The 20655-nt window shown below is 38.6% G+C and overlaps 1 protein-coding gene across 3 annotated transcripts in view; it reads right to left on the bottom strand.

Annotated features, from left to right (window-relative positions):
* MCF2L (MCF.2 cell line derived transforming sequence like) overlaps positions 1 to 20655 on the bottom strand; it is a 167333-nt gene that overhangs the window by 15674 nt on the left and 131004 nt on the right. For all 3 annotated transcript variants that reach the window (XM_050895905.1, XM_050895914.1, XM_050895922.1), the window contains 14 exons: positions 15054 to 15173; positions 14106 to 14222; positions 13457 to 13606; positions 12644 to 12768; positions 10754 to 10868; positions 9653 to 9772; positions 8576 to 8767; positions 8167 to 8358; positions 7298 to 7457; positions 7079 to 7149; positions 5950 to 6026; positions 4845 to 4911; positions 1150 to 1265; positions 122 to 191 (listed from right to left, as the gene is read on the bottom strand). In XM_050895905.1, coding sequence (XP_050751862.1) covers positions 122 to 191; positions 1150 to 1265; positions 4845 to 4911; positions 5950 to 6026; positions 7079 to 7149; positions 7298 to 7457; positions 8167 to 8358; positions 8576 to 8767; positions 9653 to 9772; positions 10754 to 10868; positions 12644 to 12768; positions 13457 to 13606; positions 14106 to 14222; positions 15054 to 15173 — 1692 coding nt within the window. The remainder of the gene's footprint in view (positions 1 to 121; positions 192 to 1149; positions 1266 to 4844; positions 4912 to 5949; positions 6027 to 7078; positions 7150 to 7297; positions 7458 to 8166; positions 8359 to 8575; positions 8768 to 9652; positions 9773 to 10753; positions 10869 to 12643; positions 12769 to 13456; positions 13607 to 14105; positions 14223 to 15053; positions 15174 to 20655) is intronic.

Below are 20655 nucleotides of genomic sequence, written 5' to 3'. Positions count from 1 at the left end.
CTATTACCTGTTCAAGACAAACAAAGGGGATGTAGTGGCAATTACTACGTGAAAATCACTCTCATATGTTACAGTCCTAGAGGGGCTTATGAACGAAATGCCAGCAAAAGATGACACATACCTGATCCAGAAAGCACCGTCCTACTAGTTCTGGGTATTCTACGTAGTTTTCTAGTTCTCTCAAGAATATTCTATGAGGAAGAAGATTTTCTTAGAGCACGTGTTAAAAAAGTTGTGGTAAATGTTCATGTTCTTGCAATTCGTTTTCTAAACTTTTGGAAACAGAGTTATAATTCTGTACTACAAAACTAAACAAAACTCTTCTAGATCATGTACTTCAAAAGGGATAGCAAATTAAAACAAACATTCTGACCAATTTCTTTTAGCTTACTGTTGCTACAACTGAAATAAAATATAAGATTGGGGAGGGAAAGAGGATTTTGTTTCCCTGCCTTATGTATTCAGCAGCAGGACTTGTACAGTTTAAAGTGTTTGGTTTTTCCTTCCAAATACTACAAACACCACAAAGCAAACAAACGAACCAAACCCCACCTCCCAAAACCAAAAAAACCCACCCAAAAAAATCAGTGGCAAAACTTCCAGTCTAGTTTTGCCTGAATAAGAAACAACTATTTAATATGCTTAATTTATCTTGAAAATACTTCTCTTTTCTACCAATTTAAATATTATCCTGTGAAGAAATACCTCTCTAGCAGCAAGGATTCAAACTCCAGAAAGAGGTCACTCAAGTATAAAATTAACCACCCTCAACCAGATGTAAGAGTTGAGAATTTGCGGTTTACAATAATGATTTAATTTCCATAGCAAATTTCATAAAAAATAAAAGAAACCCAAACACAAACAAACCTTGCTTTAATTAGCTTGTAACCAGATCCCAATACCTTTCTTCAGGAAGAGGGCCGCAATGCAAAATTTTACCTGTATACTGCAAACATTTGAATAAAGTTTCACACAGCTTTGCTCATCTTTTATAGATATTTTGCTTTTCCTCTTCTATGCAATATGAATTTTGACATGCCAGATAGCCAAGTGGGACTTAATGATCTTTTCACAATTTAAATCAGATTAAAAGAAAGAGTAAAGAATCCCATCCAAATGCTATTTTTAGATCTGAATGCAAATCCTCACCTGTTGTGAAAGTGATAAATTTCTTCCATATTCCCAAACAAGATATCTTTCTTATTCTGGAGTTCTGGTGAAATGAGATGAGCCATTAAGGGGTTGTCCATCTCTGCAGCATAACCCTGCAACACAGGAGAGAGGCACACTGATTATGTCCCTTTACTTGCAGTACTTCTCTCTCTCTCTGACAAGGCAGCCTGCCTGCAGGCTAACAGACAGCAAAGAGCGAGCTCAGTGTTAATCATGAAAAAAGTATATAAATTCTGTTTTTCCATCAGTCCAGTAAGACAGACCTATAGTCTTTAGAAAGATACTTGAATAATTACTGCAATTTTAGTTAAGCAAGGATGAAACAAAGTTTGCAATCACTTCCACCAAGCAAAGACTATGCATTCCCATATTGCCTACAAATTATAATTCGTACTTTTCTGTTAAGACTTTACACATCTGAGTTTAAAGCCACAATTTCAGTACACACGCAAACCTTCATGCTAGTCTTAGCTATTAGTATGAGGGAACAAGCTGACTGTAGTTATTTCTGCAGGTAACAGAAACCATTAAGCTGCAAATTCTATCTTTAAGACATTTTCATTAGCTTTGGTACCAAAAGTCCTAACTTTAGATTCTGACATCTTCCGTTTGTCATATAAGGCCGCATTCTCTTGTCTGTTTATCTGGCACAGATAAGGAAAAGAGAGCACACAGGTGGCTTCAGCCCAGGACTGTTCTCCTCTGGTCCTGAGGTCACTAATCTCTCAAAACACTAAAAAGAAAAACAAACAAACAAACCCCCCCCCCCCCAACAACAAACCAAACCAAAACAACACAAACCAAAAAACCACAACCCCCCCCAAAAACCCAAACAAAACACCCCCAACCAATCTACCAGAAAAACGGCAAGAATGCTCTAGTAACTGCATTGTAAGCAGATTTCTTAATGTGAGGCACTGAAGGAACATGATGCGACCTACTTTAGATTTGGATTAAATTTCTCTCTCTCTCTTTTATTTATTTTTTTTAAACCACAATTATCATGGACAAGGTGATCACTGCATTAATGACACTGATTATAATAAACTGCACTGAGTTACAAACTGACAAATTAAATGAAAGGATAAGCAAAAGTGCACCTACAACTAAGATTTTCAATTTCAAAGTGATGTCCAAACTACAAAAAGTAGGAGAACTAGCTGGTAAAGTCAGCTAGCCTGAAGAATTCAAGCATTTGGATAGGACAGTGATTAGATTTTTTTTAAAGTCAGAAACATTTGTTTAAAAATCTGGATATTTTTTCCTCAAACACCACAAAAAAGAAAAAACAACAGTACAGGCAAAGATGCTGTAGCTCATAGATAGCTAACCATTGGTCCCTCTCCCATATCTCTCCCCCAAATAGGAAAATGATGCAGAGTCTGAACGAGGGGAAAAAAAAAAGTGGTATAGCCTTAAAAAAGATAAAAATCGTTTACATAAAATAGAGTTAAAAAAAAATTAACAGGGAAAGAACAACTGTGGCCACCATGCAGTTTAGATGCAGTGAAGAGATGCATGAAGAGAATGATTCATTTCCACTTGAAGTAAAGATGATACTGAACACAGCAGCAAAGCCAGCATTGTCATAAAGAAGGGGTACCTAACCTAGCTAAGGCGAAAACAAACCTGACAGAGCTCAGTACTTTGGGATTCTGAAAGAACAAAAGCATGAAATCCATAAATTGACAAAAAGCTTTTGACAATTTTTTTTTCACTTCAGGCTGACATAGTACTATTTTAAAAATTCAATATAAAAAGCCTTCATGTTTTACTACCTATGCAGTACTTGTGTTTTAAGAAAGGAGAGAGAAAGCTACTCCATGCAGCCACAGGGATCATTTAATCTTACTTTAAGAATATGTAAGGCTTTGCTTAGTGTTCCGTTTGAAAGCTGTTCTAAAAGTATCGAGGTAAATGGAAAAAGGAATTGAATTCAATACCTAAAAATAGACTAGACCAATATTTTTCCCCAATAAAAATTACTGGATTTAACAGACTAAAGTGGGATGACTATGGTTATTAATGAAAGGAAAACGGATCAAACTCGGATAAAAGCAGCTATAGCAGTTTCCCAATAATCAATCTTGGGATCTGCCTTGTTTTTTTCTATTGGAATCCTTGGCAGAGAGAAAATGCATGGCAATTAAATATGACATAATAATAGGAGACACTATCCATACAAAGGAGTATCAGGTTATTTTACAGGAAAAATGGGAAGATTAATAGAATACGAGAAACAAAGGAATTGGGAGAAGAGCCAGAACTATGGATTAATAACTAGAATTACTCAAAAGCTGGAAGACTGCCATTGAACCATACCTCAGCAAAGATCTGATCCAGAATTACTATTGGCAGTCCCAATCACCCAAGTTCAAGAGAGACGAATCCCAAACTGCAAGGAGGCACAGAGAAGTGTGCCTGGCATGGTCAGACTACTGGAGAGTCTATAACATTGGCAGAAAACCAAGACAGCTTGACCTAGCAAGACAAAGGGTTGCACTATACTCTATGCAAAACAAGAGTAATACCAGAGGAATAGAAAGATTCTGCAACAACCCTCCAGTAGCAGCAGTAAGGACCAAAAATCCTCCAACTACTAAAGTCTATATTTTATGAACAGAACTGTACAGATAGCATTGCATACAAAAGCAGAGAATAAAGTGATCCTTAAGGTCCACTCCAGACCTACCTTGCTTTATTACCACACATCAGATGCAACCATCTTACTGTCATCAACACTTCTAGCACTTGGACCAGACCCAGAACATAAATGCTATGGGAAGCTGAGCACAAACTAGGCAAAAGCAAGACCAGAGTTCAAAACCCTCATACAGTACTCTTACTTGAAGGTATATACTCAGAAATTATCACTCCCAGTCCATAACTTAAGACAGCTCCTATTTAGGAGCTTAACATTGGCATGGACACCAAGAGTACCCACTTGGCTCAATTCCAATTCATCCTGATTAAAATAATTCAACCTCAGTTATCTGCAACTTCATCACCTCCTACAGTCAAATTGGACTACAACAAAACGACACATCCGTGTCTGAAGACTTAACAAACTTGAGGAACACCACAGAATACTGCAGTGTATTTCTACAAGTAAATCAGCAGTACTGCAGATGTGCCTCCACAAGTGTGGAGCAAAGGGAACACCTTTGTTTCCTTTACAATTTCAAATGAAGATATTATTATTACAAGGCACTCTGTTCCCACAGTTGTACCCAAGACATTTGGAAGATCACTTAAAGACATGCAAAGAGGGATGCAAGAAACAAATTTTCTCCTCTGACACAAGATTCTCTCGATGCAGATTCACATTCCTGTGTGACACACAACCTTCCTGGAGTCGACCCAAGACTCTGGAATGAACTTTTGCAGGAATTAATGATCATTACAAATCTCACTATGTTCCTAAATAGTTAGGCATATCTTATTTTCTGCCCAATTTGTGTTTTCTAATACAAAATCCTAGTTGCATGAATATTTTTAGAAAAAAATTGCACATTCCTGCCTCTGTGAAAATACGATGAGAGAGATGTAATGATCACACTGCTTGACGGGACAAGCAGAGGCATTACAGTGATAAGGAAAGCATAAGAGCATCCATGAAATGGAAGAGATAAATAGATTCACTAACAGCCGCAGTGAAATTTAATCTTTACCTCAAGAACGCAGAGAAGTTCTTCCACATATGCTCGTTCAGTCTCAATAAGTTCATTAATTACATGCCTGTAGACAAAGAAGGACAATTAAGGCAGGCCTATTCACTTATGCAAAGTAATGAGGCAGCATTAACTTTGTGTTTCTACTTTACTTCAGACAATAAAAGAACAATTTCCAGGTAATGGAAAATGTGATGTTTCATGGATGTTTCTGTCAACAGTTTACATATTCTTACTGAGAAGCATGTATTTTTAAAATATTTTAAGATTTTTGAAAATGTGTTTGAACAGGAGAAAAGTCAAATCTAGCATTTTAAGTGCTGTGGTAACTGAACTGAAGCAGTGAAGCATTTGATCATTGCACATACAAAATCTGGTTATGCTATGTTCGCAGGTATTACAGGAGCTGGAGTTAGAGCTGCACAGACTTAAAGTTACACTGGTCATTTTAAATTAGAGGCATTTAGGGCACACTTTAAATATCACAATGCTGCTTTAAGTTTAATTTCCTTAATGGTCAAGCAAGCGTGCTTGCCCCCAATCCCCTCCCCTTGTGATTTTGTACAATTTAACACAGGGTTGTAACAGTGAAAACACAGTTTTGTGTATCCAGTTTACAGGTAGAAATGCAAGCTCTGCTATACATGTTGCAGGTGGTACTAAGTTATTTTTTGAATATAAGTGATGCTGTTTAGTTTTTATATAAGAAAATGATTTTTCGTAATATTTATCAAAACAGGGCCTAAAATGAGTCAAATAAAAAGACAAAGTCTTCCGAAGCATGGAGACCAAAATCTCTGATAGATTTACAGGAGGCTTATTACTCAAAACTATGTCATCTCTGAAATGAAAATATGTAGTTATCCTGACATAGCATCACCTCGCTGCAGCAAAGCTAGAGTCTGGTACTATATAAACTACAAATAATGCTGCAGACAGACTGAAATATCTTCCTCTGTGTACAGAGCATAACCAATGCATTTCAAAAAGCACTGAGGCTTAATTCAGAGAAGCATACTTGTCTTATCAAATCCTTAGCCACACCCAGCCTTTGCTGGAACCTAATCAGAGAAAAAGCAGGTTTTGTTTGTCAAAATACACTTACTGCCGTAACACAGCTAGATTTTCTTCATCATCCATTGTAGATCCTCCTCTGCTTTGATGGAGTTCAGTCATTTCACTCTAAAGAAGGAAACAAACAAACAACAACAAAAATCATCACAGCATCACAGATGGGAGAAAAACACTTTAAAATACAGAGCTTTGCACTGAGCTCTACTTCCATGCGTTTTCACAGGAAAGACTGTACTCCATTGAAAATGAAGGTAATTTGCAAGAACGGTGCAAAAAAAATCCAAGTCAACCTGAAGGTATTGAAGCACACAAGAACATTTAGACACAGGGAGTTTTCCATGAAAGGCCAGCTTAGAAAAGACCGTGGTTCGAGGCCCCTTTCCAGGAAGACAACATCAGAGCATCAGCATAATCTTGGAGGCAACACTGGCCTTAGTCTGTTTTCCAAGCTAAAAAATGAGGTACTGTGCTAACTTTCTGGTAACTTCCTAACTTGACACAGAAGTTCACTCTTACAACTTCTACTGTAATGGCTGACCTAATTACAGCTTGCTGAAAAAAATGAGAGGTTCTGCTTTCAGTCCCCCCTTGAACTAACCCCTTCCTCCAACTGTTGTCCCTACTGGTCATGCGGTCCTGCCTTCCTCCTCGCATTGTCTTTTGCTGAACCTTCGCTGAGTTGATTCAACTCTCTAACCCAGTGGGAAACGACTTGTTTCTGTTGCTGCTGTCAGGTTACTTTCCTTGCTGGAGGCGGGGCAGGAAGACCATCCCCACTTGGGAACGGCAACCCATTAGGTCAGGTGAAGCTGTCTTGGAGCCAACGACAACTACCTCTTCACTTTCGCCAGTTTTAAGAGTAGCCAATTACTACTGGCAAATAATAAATGTTTCCTGTTCATAGATTTTATATTTTGCTGCCCCTAACATTTTTCCTAATATAGGCAACTATTTACTTTACCTTCCCTCATACCCAGCCCAGCGACAAAGCAGCCTCTATTTAGACCACATGACTGCTTCACCAGTGTTACTTCGATAGGGGCAATACCATCACTTTTTCAGTGGCGTTGCCTTATTCTTCTTGAAGTTCCTGAATATTCCATTGTATTATGACTTTCTCAAGCAGTACGTGCATGAAAAGCACAAAGAAAAAAAATTACCTTTCCTCTTCTGTAGTTTACCCTCCGAAGCGCACTGCTTTCTGAGTTGGATACGTATTCTCTTTGAAGACCTAAGCATGTAAACCAGAATCAAACAGCAGTTAAAACCTGAGCAGATCTGACACAGATGTTTGTGCAACCACAAATTACAGCTGAAAGTTTCTTTAAGTTTCTCAGCATAGCACAAAAAATTACTTAAAGGCTACTACAGTTACTTACCTGCAAAGGTACAAGGAGATTTTACAAAGGCTTCAGGTCTTGGTGCAACTGGCTGAACAGGACGTGTCTGCTTAGCTGCCAGTTTCTTAAGACTTACTTGTCTCTTTTGAAACATTTCTTCCATACTTTCTTGCTTCTGGAAAACCTTTTGCACATGCTCCTACCGTTGCCACAGAAATAAAAAAAAATTAAAAAAAAAAAAATCCGTCAGAGACCTATCAACAAGCTACACTCCCATTTATAGCACACAGATTTGAAATTGTGATTGCTCTTATACCACATATAAAAATATTACCCTACTCTTCACTCCTAACAAGGCATAATTTACAGTCATTTAGTACAGTTAAAAATTGGAACATCACTTCATAAAACATTTTGTGTGCTTGCTGTAGAGAAACCAATGGGGTTCAGGTTTCAATTAAAAAAAAAAAAATAGGGAAAAGTTTTTTTGACAGTGTCTAATGGTTCTGTTATATGAAGAGATCAACCAAGAGGAAAAGGGACATATTCTCAAGTTCTTAAAAAAAAAAAAAAAAAGGCAGTTACAAAGCAGAAGTCATACAAGTATCAAGGACAGGCATGTTTTTGCTACATGAAAAAATTTTTCAAATACTCATTTGGGAGAAATTTTTTTAAAAGCAATCCTACTATCTGAAAAATTGAAGTAGTTATTAAAAGGCTCTGAAGCCCTTGATGCTTATCCAAAGATAATACAGGACTAGCACCTCAGGTAGGGAAATGTGTTGGCTTTCCAGTTCCCAGGTATAACCCCTAGTACTGATTTTTTTAGCTTTATCAATGGCCACGCAAGAAAGCAATTCTAAAATTAACAAATGAACGCATAGATACACATAAATGCCTTCCGGTACCTTTAGGTCCTCATTGAGGATGTGTGCATACTCTCTGTAAATTTTATTCAACTCCTTGATTTTATTGCCTGCACCAGCGTCCAGGAATTTCTCAATCTCCTGTAATGCTGATTCTGCACCATCCTGAGACTGACACTTATCTACCGGCTGCGAAGCCAGCAGATAAATTCCTTCATCACACCACTTCATAGACTAGAAACAGAGAAAAGAACAGGCTCAGAATGCACCGATGTCAGCATCAAACACTAAGAGGTCTAAAACATTTCATACCTCTACATGTGATGTATTCAGCTATTTAAGGAGAGAACTTCCAGCACACCCAGATATTTTTACCTGCCATTATGACAACTGGTTGACTGAGGCTTTAGCAAACAAGATGGGAAACAGAACTGTTCCATACAAAATTTACCTTTTCTAGTAAGCCATGCAGTTCTAGAGATTTGTTAAGAAGATTCCTCCTCCGTTCTGTCTCAGTAGTGAAGACATCACAGAGATGATGAAGTTCACTGCATTTTGGAATAATGGAGTCCACGGCATAATGATTGCTTTGAATAAAAGCATCACCCTCTGAGGCTAGCATTCTGGCTTTTGCTATAGTTTCCTAAGAAAGCAAGCACTGATTTAGGCACATCTTTCCTTGGATCAACATCAATGAAAAAAATTAAAAATTATACCATTTGTTTTTACGCAGTAAAATACACATGCTGCTAAAGAACACATCTTTAGTTAACAGCTGCCTTGCTTAATAAATCAAAGTGATTTCCTGTCTTCCCAGATGCCCAAGAACTTTTATGCCTCCTTCTTTATCGTACCAGAGTACTTCAGAAACATTGAGTTTAATCACGTGCCTCCCTGTGAAGGAACCGCTATTGTCTTTCTATGCCTTAGTTATTCAGCAGCATGGTTCTGTGCATATGTATGCAATTTGGAGTACAGCAGCAATCTGAACCCAAATTAAAAAATACGTAACTCCGGCACCTCAGCCTCAAGAGCAACGACCTCACTCTTATATAGCTCTATAGCTATATATTTTATTGTGAAGCACAGACCATAATAAGGTTCCCTTTCTACATTGTTCAGAGCGTATGTTTCTGTTGGTCATCATTTAACATATTGTACATTCAATACACAGCTTTCTCATTTCTGAGATTTAATGAAATAAGTGGCTTTAATAGGAATGGAAGTGGCCCCTTGATCACTAAGTGCAGAACTTGGCTATGTAGACACTTCATGCAATTCTTCCATGAACTGATCACATCGACTTTGTGACTGGTCACTCTGCTCTTTATTGAGGGATGCCCAAGAACTGGGCTGCTCTAATGGTTAAAGACTTTATTCCAAATTCCTTCTGTACATTACTTGAGACACTGATTCTGCCCTGTTGTCAGCTTAAGCTCTGCTTATAAGATAGACTCAATAACTAAATACCGTTCCCCTCCACACACATTGTCATACTAGAAATTAAGGAGACTTGCAGAGTTCTTACACATGATTTTTCTTCAAAGTTGGCAAGATCTTTCAAAATATGCTCCACATGTGAACAGCTGTTTCCCACATCTGTGAAAGCAGACAGTCTCTCGGACACAATATCCAAAGCTGCTTTGACCTGAAATGAGACACAGGTATGTATCAATGAAGATGATTCCACCTCTCTGGAGGCCCATTAGTTAAATAGCTGATAGCCACTATTTCCAGTCAGGTGACTCACATTATGGAGTTACTGGGGCACAGAGACAAATCACTTTTTTTGTCAGCCTACCTTTACCCCCAATTCAAAATGAAAACAAATACAAAGAAAAGGCAGTGAAGTAATCCCATTTCCTGGTACTGAAAAAAAAAAAAAAAAATGCAGGAAGACTAATGCTCAGGAAACATTTATGATCTTGATTTTACCAAATGACAATAATGCAAAGCAACATTAACGTAAACAGCAAAATGCGAGGGAGAGGTCCTCACCCTAACAATTGGTTGAGAGACAGACGTACAGACAGACACGCATTTGTAAGAGGGTTTCTGAGCGTTGCTCCCATGGAGACACAGGGGCCACACTCTGAGATCAGCTACATCAGTGTAAAGAGACTGTAGGTGCCATCAAGCATATGAGTTAAACTAACATGAGATCAGAAACTGGCTGTAAAAATTGTAGTTCAGCCTCCACCCAGCTTCTAACAGTGTGGTTGCAACTTCCCACCCACAGTGCTGGAGACTGTTTCATAAAATTTCAGCCAGAAGGTTTAGGTAAGTCTTGGTTCCATAAAAGGGTCTATTGGCAAGATGAAAGCATTGCAGCCAGCATATTATGCTTCTGTGGTGCAGAACAGGTTTCAAAGGAGTTTTTGAATGCTTATACACTGCTGGGCCTGTGGAAAAAAAAATTGTAAGACTGCAGAAGAGAACCTATTATGTCTCTATAGGCAAGTATTCAAGGTAGTAAAGATAGCAGTATGTCAAGTAAGGACACGTACAAGAAAAAGGTTGGAGAAAGCTTTCAAGCACACACAAGAGCTGCAAAAACAAGACAGGGAAGTATTTTCTTTTCAATCATTTCTACGTTACCAAATATTGACTGCCACCAAGAAGTTCTCACCTCTCTGAAATTCTGTTCAAAATTCCGAAGGTGCAGACACTGCTCAAGTTTTTGCTGATGCTTAATCCAAAACTCATCAAAGGCAGTCTCTGTTTCATGTAATTGAGCCAGAAGCCTTTAAAAAAAAAAAAAAAGAAATACTGTAAGAACGATGGGTGCAGCCTTCAAGGGACAATACAATCTTCCACAGTAAACAAAAAGCCTCCCCAAAGCAATATTTTCCAGAAAAAATAAACTGGATACAGGAAACTTTTTTGAGTATTGCACACAATTGTTTCCTAGAATAACACTGATGTAAAACTGAAACCCAACACAAACATTAAGTTGTGAAAAATTGGCAAGTGCTGATTTGAAGCTAGCTGCTGCACATACTACTACTCAGCTCTGGCCTGGGGACATGGGAACTCAGGGCTAGCAAACATAAAGAAAACATGCAAATGTGTGTGGGCTAGGACCCAGAGGAACCCAAGCCTTGGGCTATAAAGAAAAATGAAGGCAAAAATTCATACTGCTGTGACCAGCCAGCTGCCCTTACATTTCATTCCTTGGAGCAAGGCTTATAATAAACCTGAAGGTCATTGCTCCTCCTCTTCTGAGCAGAGTTACTACTTAAATATCACAGGCAAGTGTACAGCAGTACTGTGATGAAAAGAGCCTTTTTCAATTATAATTTTGGCTAATGCCTTAAAACTTTTACTTTTCTACTTATCTTCCAATATTGCATTTGACAGTATGGTATTCTATGGACTTATCTTTACAGTGCGCTTTGCTGTACTTAGGCTGCATCCAGGGAAGGCCATACATCAGAATTTTAATGAACTTTTGTCTCCAATAGCACAGAAACGAACCCTGAATTTACAAGTTAAAACTGATGAGAAAAAAGGCGGGGACACACACCCACACAAAGTTTGTTCCAACTTCCGTCAGATATTGTATTGAGTCGGAACATTTTGGATAAATTAGCAACCCCCACCCCGATTGTCCTTAGGATAGCCGATAGCAACAACGACCAAAAAAAGTGACTTCTGCCAAGCTTTGTGGATTGGAATGGACACTTATTTGGAAAGACAAGTCAGCTCAATTGTCACAGCAACATGGAATGACAGACAAAAAAAGAATGCAGAATACTGCCTGGGGGAAATGAGCTATGCTTTCATAGCTTTGTGCAAATTTACATCTGTGCTATGGTGATATAATGTCTTCAAACCTGGCAGCAACTTAAGGGGAGCTGGTGGGTGGGGAGCAAAGGAAAACAACATCTATTACTTATATGCCCAAAGGAAGCATATAGGAAGTTTGTGCACATATACTTCAAGAGCAGTGTACTCCCTAGTAGCCCTTTAAAGGCTACTAGCAACATTGATATCAGCAATGTTAGAAGCTCCTTTGGGCACATTAAAGAAAGAAAAGCCTCCTACTTCAATTCAAAAGGACTTAATGAAAGTGGACAAATCTACTGAAAAGAAGGGATATATCACTTCTGTCTTCCCCTCCTGCTTTCCTTACGGCAGCAAAATTTCCTTGGATTGCACTTTAGTCTCTAAACAAAGCATCGATATTCTTTAAAATAAGGAAAAGCTGCTCAACTACATAGTCCAAATCGGACAAAAAGGAAAAAAAAAAGAACAGTTTTACTTTGTTGGTACTGGAACTCAAACCCCATCCCCTATTTTCTTATAGCCAAGTGACCCGGTAATGGACATCAGGGGTTTACTTTGCTCAGGACAGATCTGACAACAGACAGAGGAGTTGTTTCTGAAAGTACATTTTATATGTTCATATTGTAACATTTGCTTATTTGCTAAGCATGCATATGGAACTAAGTAAAAGAGCTGGGGAGGGGTCAAAAAACCCAGAAAAGCAGCATGTTCAGCATTTTGCTCCTCTCACCTTTCTACCGTTGTTTGATTGTCTAGCTGATCTTGATTCAGTTTGTATTCAGGATTCTCAGTAACTGGTTTTGTAATACTTCCAAGGATATCATCTCCCTGTTCTACTGCTAACCTGATATCCTCCTACAAAACAAAACAAAACCCCATCACTGTAGTTGTGTGTTGTTGGTTTTTTAAGCAAACTTCATAAGACACCAAACTAGAAAGAGGATTTTGTTTTAATAGCAATAGAGCAAGCATAGTTTGATTAAAAGCAGTGTTTGACAACAAATACAGACAGTAAATGCAAAATGTCAGCTTTTTCTACATTTACCATCTTAAGATCCCAGTGTAACTGAGTTGAATTTTCATGATAGATAGCCTTCTAGTGTCTCCTTAGGCTACAAATATCTCAGAAGTTTTAGAGGTACAGTTTTGAAACCCCCAAATAGTTTTCATTTAAGCTGATTTGAAAGAACATTTGTTGATTCTTCAAAAGGTCATATATTTTCATATACAAGCAAATACAATCAAATTTCTTGTTGCAAACAAAACTACAAATTAAACACACCACTACTTACAAAGGAATTTCTGTTTCCACACACAAATCATTATGCATTCGTACATATGTAAACTTAGCCTCAAGAAATGTCATTTTTGCAAATGCAAAAAGGATTTTTAACATCAAACCAAGCAAAACAAGTTCAATAAGATTTCAATGTTTCGCTTTATTACTGCCTATTAACATCCTCCAGATTTTCTATTAACATTATTAGCTATAAATTAAAACACAGTTTAACTAGAAGACAGCATCTTTACAAAAATTACATACCTTCATTTTGTCCTTCTTTTCTGTGTGTGTTGCAAGAAGGGAGCTGGTTGATTGCACATCATTTGGTAGTTCTGTTTCAGCCAGCTCAGTCCCAAAGGACTGAAGAATCTGAGCTGTTTGCTTAACCTTTTGGGCGAAACCTTCTATAGCCTTTTGGAATAAAAAGATGTTTCATGCTCATCACATGCATATGTACAAACAGACACATATACACAAAATATAACTCTCAAAACAAACCCGAGCAGATGAATTACAAGACTGAAAAATGGTCAAAGTATAATTTTGCAAGCAACAGATACCGTCACCATTAATTCCTTAATTGTATATTTTTCCTAGGCTTGTATCAGGTGTGTCTTCCTCATATTTTTATACTCCTGAGTTATTTTACAACTTGAGCTTTTTCTTTCTCGTAGCAAAACCAATAAACCTCAACACAATAATACAGTGTAGTTCCTTTGCTCCAAGTGTTCAGAAAACCACTCCCAAATTATTACTCATTATTTCTCTAAGATGACTAAGTACCATTGGGAACATCTTCTCACTCCGAGCAAGTCAACTTGCATCACTTGGAATCTGTTTTTATAAATGACAGGGTACAAAACAGAAGGGTTCATTAAATTGAAAATTTAAAACAAAAACTAAGACTTACAGTGCGACGGGACAGCCATCTGTTATGGCAGTAATCCAGGGTGCCACCAAGATCTTCTGTTAATTGTGTTTTATCAATGTAACCCTGCAGTTCTGATACTGAGCCCAGCATTATGATCTGCAGCAGCAAAGAAAAAAGTGAACACGATCAGTGGTGAGAAGTCCCTTGTTAAGGATTCTAAGCCCCATCCTTCAGCCTCTGATAGAGAAAATTCAGTTTAATACAGAAGCAAGTGATGGAACTATTTCCTTTGGGTATAGAAAAACAAGCTTAACGGTTGTTTTGGTTGAAGATGATGTAAATGTAAATAACTGCATATGAGCATGAGCACCAGGCATATTAAAAAAAAAAGCTTATGGATTATACAACATAAATTACACTGTCAGGGTTTTTATCTTGATAAACCATACGTGGCTATTTTCTAAGAGCAACATTCATTTCTTGTTCATTTTCCCTTATTATCCTGGGTCTGTGGGAGAGAACAATAGTATCTCCATGGATTTGGCATGTAAGGACTGGTTCCCCAAAATAAACGAGGGGTGGGGGAAAAGTATCTTAACTTAAAGACTATCTTTCACCCTTGAAATTTACATCTGATGAGTAAAATAACTTGTATATCTTTAGCTCACATAGTTTCAAAGTTTATTTTGAAATATAAATGCTGTACATTTACAAACAACAGTATATTCAGTGGGTTTACTGGCAATGTAACAACAGGCATCAGTTGTAAGTTTGCTCAAATGATAGAAACTATAGTATTTGTCCATGGGAAATGCACTTGCCTCAAAATTCACATACTCTTTCAAGAATAAACCATCATGAATTAGCCAAAATTGCTGGAACTGCCTTTAAGCATGGCCTTTTGTTGGGATTTTTTTGGTCCGCACTGGCTACATTAAGTACTTTAACAGATTCCTGATAGTAAAGTGAAAACAGAGGATTACTTACAGGTACTTTCATTTTAAACTCATCTTTGTTGAATTTGAAAGCAATGTCCGAGAGAGCTCGATGAAAAAATCCTGTTGGGCGCAGAACGAGGACTAGTTGCAGGTTTCCTGGGAAAGATGCCTGCAAAACAAGTTTAGTCTGTTATTTTCTGTGTCTCAGCTCCAGAAAATATTTTTGAACAAGGAGAAGCCCCTGTTAAACCACAAACTAACTGTATCAAAGGCCTCCCATAATGGGATGACCAATTATAAACTTGCAAGGCTTGCACAAATAGCTTCATTCAAAGAGACGTTTACTCATCTTTGGGAACAGGAATCTATTCTCCTGAAATCAAATTTTTCAGGGCTGGCTTGTACTGCTCTTCAGCTAAGATTACATTCTAGCCAAGGAGGCTAATGAACAAACAGCGGTGGCTTAGTACTTTTTCCAACAGCAGTACTTTCATGGTTACCTTATCTTCTCTTTAATAGAGGGTGCCAAGAGAAACCTCCATTATTGTCTGAACACCTAACAACACATTTCTAATTTGCGCATATACTACCTTGCCAGTTGCCTACACAAACTATTGCCACTGAGACTGAGTTTGTCAGGCAGTAGCTTAGAAATAAGCTTTAATTTTGCAGACAAAAATAAAAATCAAACATAGTAATTCTCAGCTGTGGTTTTTCTCATCATCTTCCAACTAGTAGTCTGATGGATCTTTCCCAGTTCTACAAGTGATGGGGGAAAACAAAAGAGAGGAGAAGGAAAGCAAAGAAATAGCATTAAATTACTAAAAATCAACCTCTGCTGTGGCAGAGGTTTGCATACTTGGCATTTAGCCATTCTTGAAATCATGCAAACCTTCTCCCCTATTCAGTATTTCCACTGTAGGGAGGCAGTGAAGCTCACTAAAGAAATGATTGTTATAATGATTAAGTATGCAATTTTCTTCATTGTACTGTTGGAAATTATGTCACATTTCTAGCAAATTGAATTACTACCAAAAAAAAAAAAAAAGCCAACCAAAGAATAAACACTGACTGAAAGAGCTGTTATGCCATGCTCTGTTTCCATGCCTAGTGAAACTGTTAGTATCTGGAAGGTTGGAGAGTGGTTTAATACTCATTTTGAGGTTTCCAAGGGTTCCAGGTATTTAGCATTGGAAATGACAAACTTTTAAAGAGAAAAGGAGTTAAAAACTTTTCTGGAAGACTTCACAGTTTCATTGTGGTTCCCCAGATATACAGTATACAACTGAGATCTCAGTTTGATTGAGGAACCTTAAAGGCTTGAGCTTCATAATCTGCCTCCACTTCAGTGATGTCCAAATTTTCTAGAAAGCACGGTGGTGCAGTCCCAAAGGAGTCTGTCTGAGGGCTGGGAACAGAATCCAGGTAATTCTGAGTGCCCACACCAGTTCCTCATCCTTGTACTGTAAACAATCTTTCTCTGTGTACTAGAAGTAGAACACCCTGTGGACTTACTAACCCCCAGTTATCAGAGGAAAAACTTTTTATAGAAAATTCCTGACTGTATTCAGAAGAAAAAGTTAAGAAAAGATGACTTTTTTACTATTTCTTCTTAATTACTGTACCAACCGCAAATTTATTTAAGAAAATTATTTAACTCTTACTAAGAAACATTGCAAGAATGGACAAAACAATTTTTTTAATTAAATCTCCTGAATAATCTTTTTAGAATGATAGCCACGTAGTCTATTCATTTCACACACTCAATAGACATCTGTGAATTTATTTTGTGCCTGTAACACCAGTGTTCAGAGTCTGACTGAGCTGTTAATTTTCACCTTCAACTTCCAAAATGTGAAGTCTATTCAATGGCAATGCCAACATTTCAGAAGAAAAAGCTCCAAAACCAAATATCTTTTAGATAACACATATTGAAAAAAATAAGGGGTCTTCATGTGACATCCACCCCACCACATGACATCCAGACATACTGTCTTCGGCAGCACATGTTTGCAACCCATTTAGCCTTACCCAGAATACTGGGAAATGCCTATCCTGTTAGCTTCAAGTTGAGTAGATACATTAGAAACACACAGCGGCATGAAATTATGAAGCATAAAAGACACCAAACAGTAAAAGTAAATTAAAGTTACATGTATGAGTAATAAGTTTCTTCATTGTAACTTTAAATTATCACTTTTACACTTTGTGACTGTAGTCTAGATTTTTACTCCAGAATTTCAGAGAAAATATGCTGAAAGGGACCTGGGGGTCCAGGTGGACAACAAGCTGAACACGAGTCAGCAGTGTGCCGCTGCAGCAACCAAGGCAAATCGGATCCTGGGCTGCATCCGCAGGGGCATTACTAGGAGAGGTAGAGACGTGATCATCCCACTCTACTCAGTGCTTGTCCGGCCGCACCTGGAGTACTGTGTCCTGTTCTGGTCCCCACAATTCAAGACAGACACGGACAGACTGGAGAGGGTCTGAAGGAGGACCACAAAGATGATCAAAGAGCTGGAGAACCTGCCCAGTGAAGAAAGACTGAAGGAGTCAGGTCTCTTCTCCCTGGAAAAGAGAAGGCTCGGGGGGTCCTCATCACAGGAGGACTATTCCAGCTGCCACTTAAAAGGGTGGCAACAAAGAGGACAGAGGCTCTCTCTTCACAAGGAGCCACGTGGAGAGGACAAGGTGCAACGGGTACAAGTTGCACCAGGAGAGTTTTCAACTTGATAAAAGAAAGAAATTTTTTTACAGTGAGACCAATCATTCACTGTGACAACCTCCCCAGGGATGTGGTAGAGTCCCCATCACTGGAGGTTTTTAAGATGAGATTGCACAGGGTGCTAGATAATCTAAAGGTTGGGCCAGATGATCTTTCAAGGTCCCTCCCAACCCAAGCTGTTATTCTGTGATTCTATGATATTTCGGCTATTACTGAAGCAACAGTAGTGGCCAAATGCAATGCAATATTAAATTTTTCTAAACCGTGTATTAGCTCTTATGAAATACAGAATTTAATTGCATGACCAAATTAAGTAGGGTGTCATTAGTCTTCAATTCAAAGAAAACAGAGACCACACATTACAATTATTCTCCATCTCGGTGTGTCTACCCAAAATGATGCTGTTGAAGTCACTACAGCCTTGTACCACTTTAACTCCCATTCACGGCTTGCCAGAAGTTTCCTGTCTCTCTCAACAAAAGCTCAAATTCTAGATTACTCTAACTTTGTCTACAATATCATTCTTGTCTCCACTAGTCTGTCTCCTATGCTTCCCGTTTGGTTTTGTTTTTTCAAAAAACCCCCAAGTCTCAAAAAATGATGCCTCCTCTGCTTATTGTGGCTAGGAGTCAAATCTGCAAATTGATCTTTGTGAAACAACAAGAAGAAAAGGGAGGATTGCTACAGTAAACAATGTTGGACCTGTGCCAGCTATTCCAGTTTATCTGAGCTTATATCTGCACTGCCCAAATATTACTATTTTCCTAACTTTTTTCCCCCCTAAAGCCCTGGTGACTTGCAGAGACAATGATATGATGCAAGAGACACTCCTTAGATGCGTGTGAACCTCATGAACCAGTCAACTTCACCCTGAACACAAGAGAACAAAAAAAGCCCAACCAAAACTCCGTTCCAGTCCAGCAGCATATTTGTTTGAAGCCATTGTATGCTAAGCAGACAGCAAACAATGACTTCTCAATAATGCTGTGCCAAATGTTAAGCACAAAAATAAATATTCATGTATGTTTAGTAGTGCCATAAAATAAAGTGCCTTCAAGGGCTGTTTTAGTGAAGTCATTGAACATCATTGTGACTTGAAGAAGGGTTTGTGTGCTTGAAAACTGTTTTTTCCAAAAGTGTCTTTCTTTACTGGATTAATTAATATTGACGGCTCCCCCAACATCTTGTCTCAAATATTGCACTTTAACTCATTTAATGCCTATGCAAAAGAGACCAGGAGTCATGTTTTTGGTATCCTCTACAAAAATTAGGGTAGCCCTATTCTTATTCTAACCCAACCTATATATTCCTTTGTCTCACTTGCATCAGCACTTGCACTTGTTTGATACTTCATGACAGTTGTGGGATGAGTTTTCTATCTGCTTATCTCCTTCACTTCCCCATCCAGCCAGGCCAGCACCGATTCCGAAGATACAGAAAAAGATGTAGATGTGCATGTAGTTATCAGCTTTGAAATAAATCTGACCAAACCAGGAATTTATATACAGCACAGCCCTTAAATCAAAACTTTCCAATACACAGATATCTTTGCTGCCCTATGAGTACCCTGAACTTGGAACATGGGAAGAATCTTCACTGGGTGGACAAAACAGGAGCTACCTTAAATCCTCCAGGAAAAGAGTTAATAGATACTCAGGAGCAGGTTGACCTGCCTGCTTTCAGGCCTCTGCTTCTCAGGGATGGGGAGCTTTCCATTGCATGCTCCATGCCTCTGGAAAAGGGGAACTTACAGAGACTGAACCCGGCTAGGTTTTGGGTAAAATGTAAAATTAAGTTAGCTGCATATAATCTTAATTACCACTTTCCTTCACAGAATATTAACGACAGAGAGGCTGTCTGTAGCACCAGTACAGACCCTGAAGTTAAGCAGCTGCTAATAGGGGGAAGCAAGGAGAGGCAGGACATCTCAAGAATGAAGATGACACGATGCTGAATGGCCAGTAAGGAACCACAAAAGTTGAGCAGGAAATAACCCCTGCCTGATGCTCAGCAAGGGGTGGTAGCAGCTTATTTGTGGGGAAGGAAGGACAGTGTTTCCCGAAAGACAGGTACTGAGATTCTTCCCCTCTTTGGTTTCTGCTATGTAACATGGTCTTGCTCTGTTGGTGCCAACAGGGAGCTATTTAAGTCACTCAATAATTTTACCTGCACCAGTCAGGCAGAGCAGCAAGCCCACGCACTCCTGCCTGACAGCAACTGTAAATAGCATATGTGCTATAGGCTATTGGGCAAAGGAGGAATAAGTCTCATTAAATAGCATACTTTACAATAGTTACAATATTCACTGAGACAGGATGCAGTGCTGCCAGGCTGCCGCTGCCTGGAAGATGCTGCGCACGAGCAGAGCGGTGGCCATGGTCTACAACCAGGAGCCAGTCACTACAGCTTTCAGCAGCGAATACCCAAAGGTGAGCTTTTCCAAAAGAAAACCAACACCTTTGAGTTTTCATATCTCAGGTTTCCTCCTAGGGCTTATTTAGTATACAAAGGAATTATGTAGGTAGATATGTACACCTTTTAGACAGAGATGCACTTAAAATAAAGTTGCAGTCTGCTGTTCAATCCCACAGAGCAATTCACTCAGCTGCCCCAGGGCTCAGAAATCTTTTATACTCCTACACAGCAAAGGAAAGTTGTTCTGATAAACAGTGCACCTACAACCCCTTTTCTTCCACTTCCCAGGTAAACAGCCAGCTTTCAGAAATATCTGAACCATGTGAGCCATCAAAGAGCTAACGCTTGACTCAGTTTTAGTAGTTCTGTGTTAAAATACTTGGAACAACACTATTTTTCATTTTATGAAGAGCTTCAATATACCCACATTACCAAACTCTGTGGTGGTGTTTTCCCTTCTGCACTTACTAGTATGCTGTAAGCCACAGGGCACTTCTTTCCAAAATACCTC

The sequence above is a fragment of the Gymnogyps californianus genome, chromosome 1 (genome assembly GCF_018139145.2).
Source record: "Gymnogyps californianus isolate 813 chromosome 1, ASM1813914v2, whole genome shotgun sequence".
Taxonomy (NCBI): Eukaryota; Metazoa; Chordata; class Aves; order Accipitriformes; family Cathartidae; genus Gymnogyps; species Gymnogyps californianus.
Note: the sequence above shows the minus strand (reverse complement) of the source record. Positions and strands in the feature narration are given on the sequence as shown.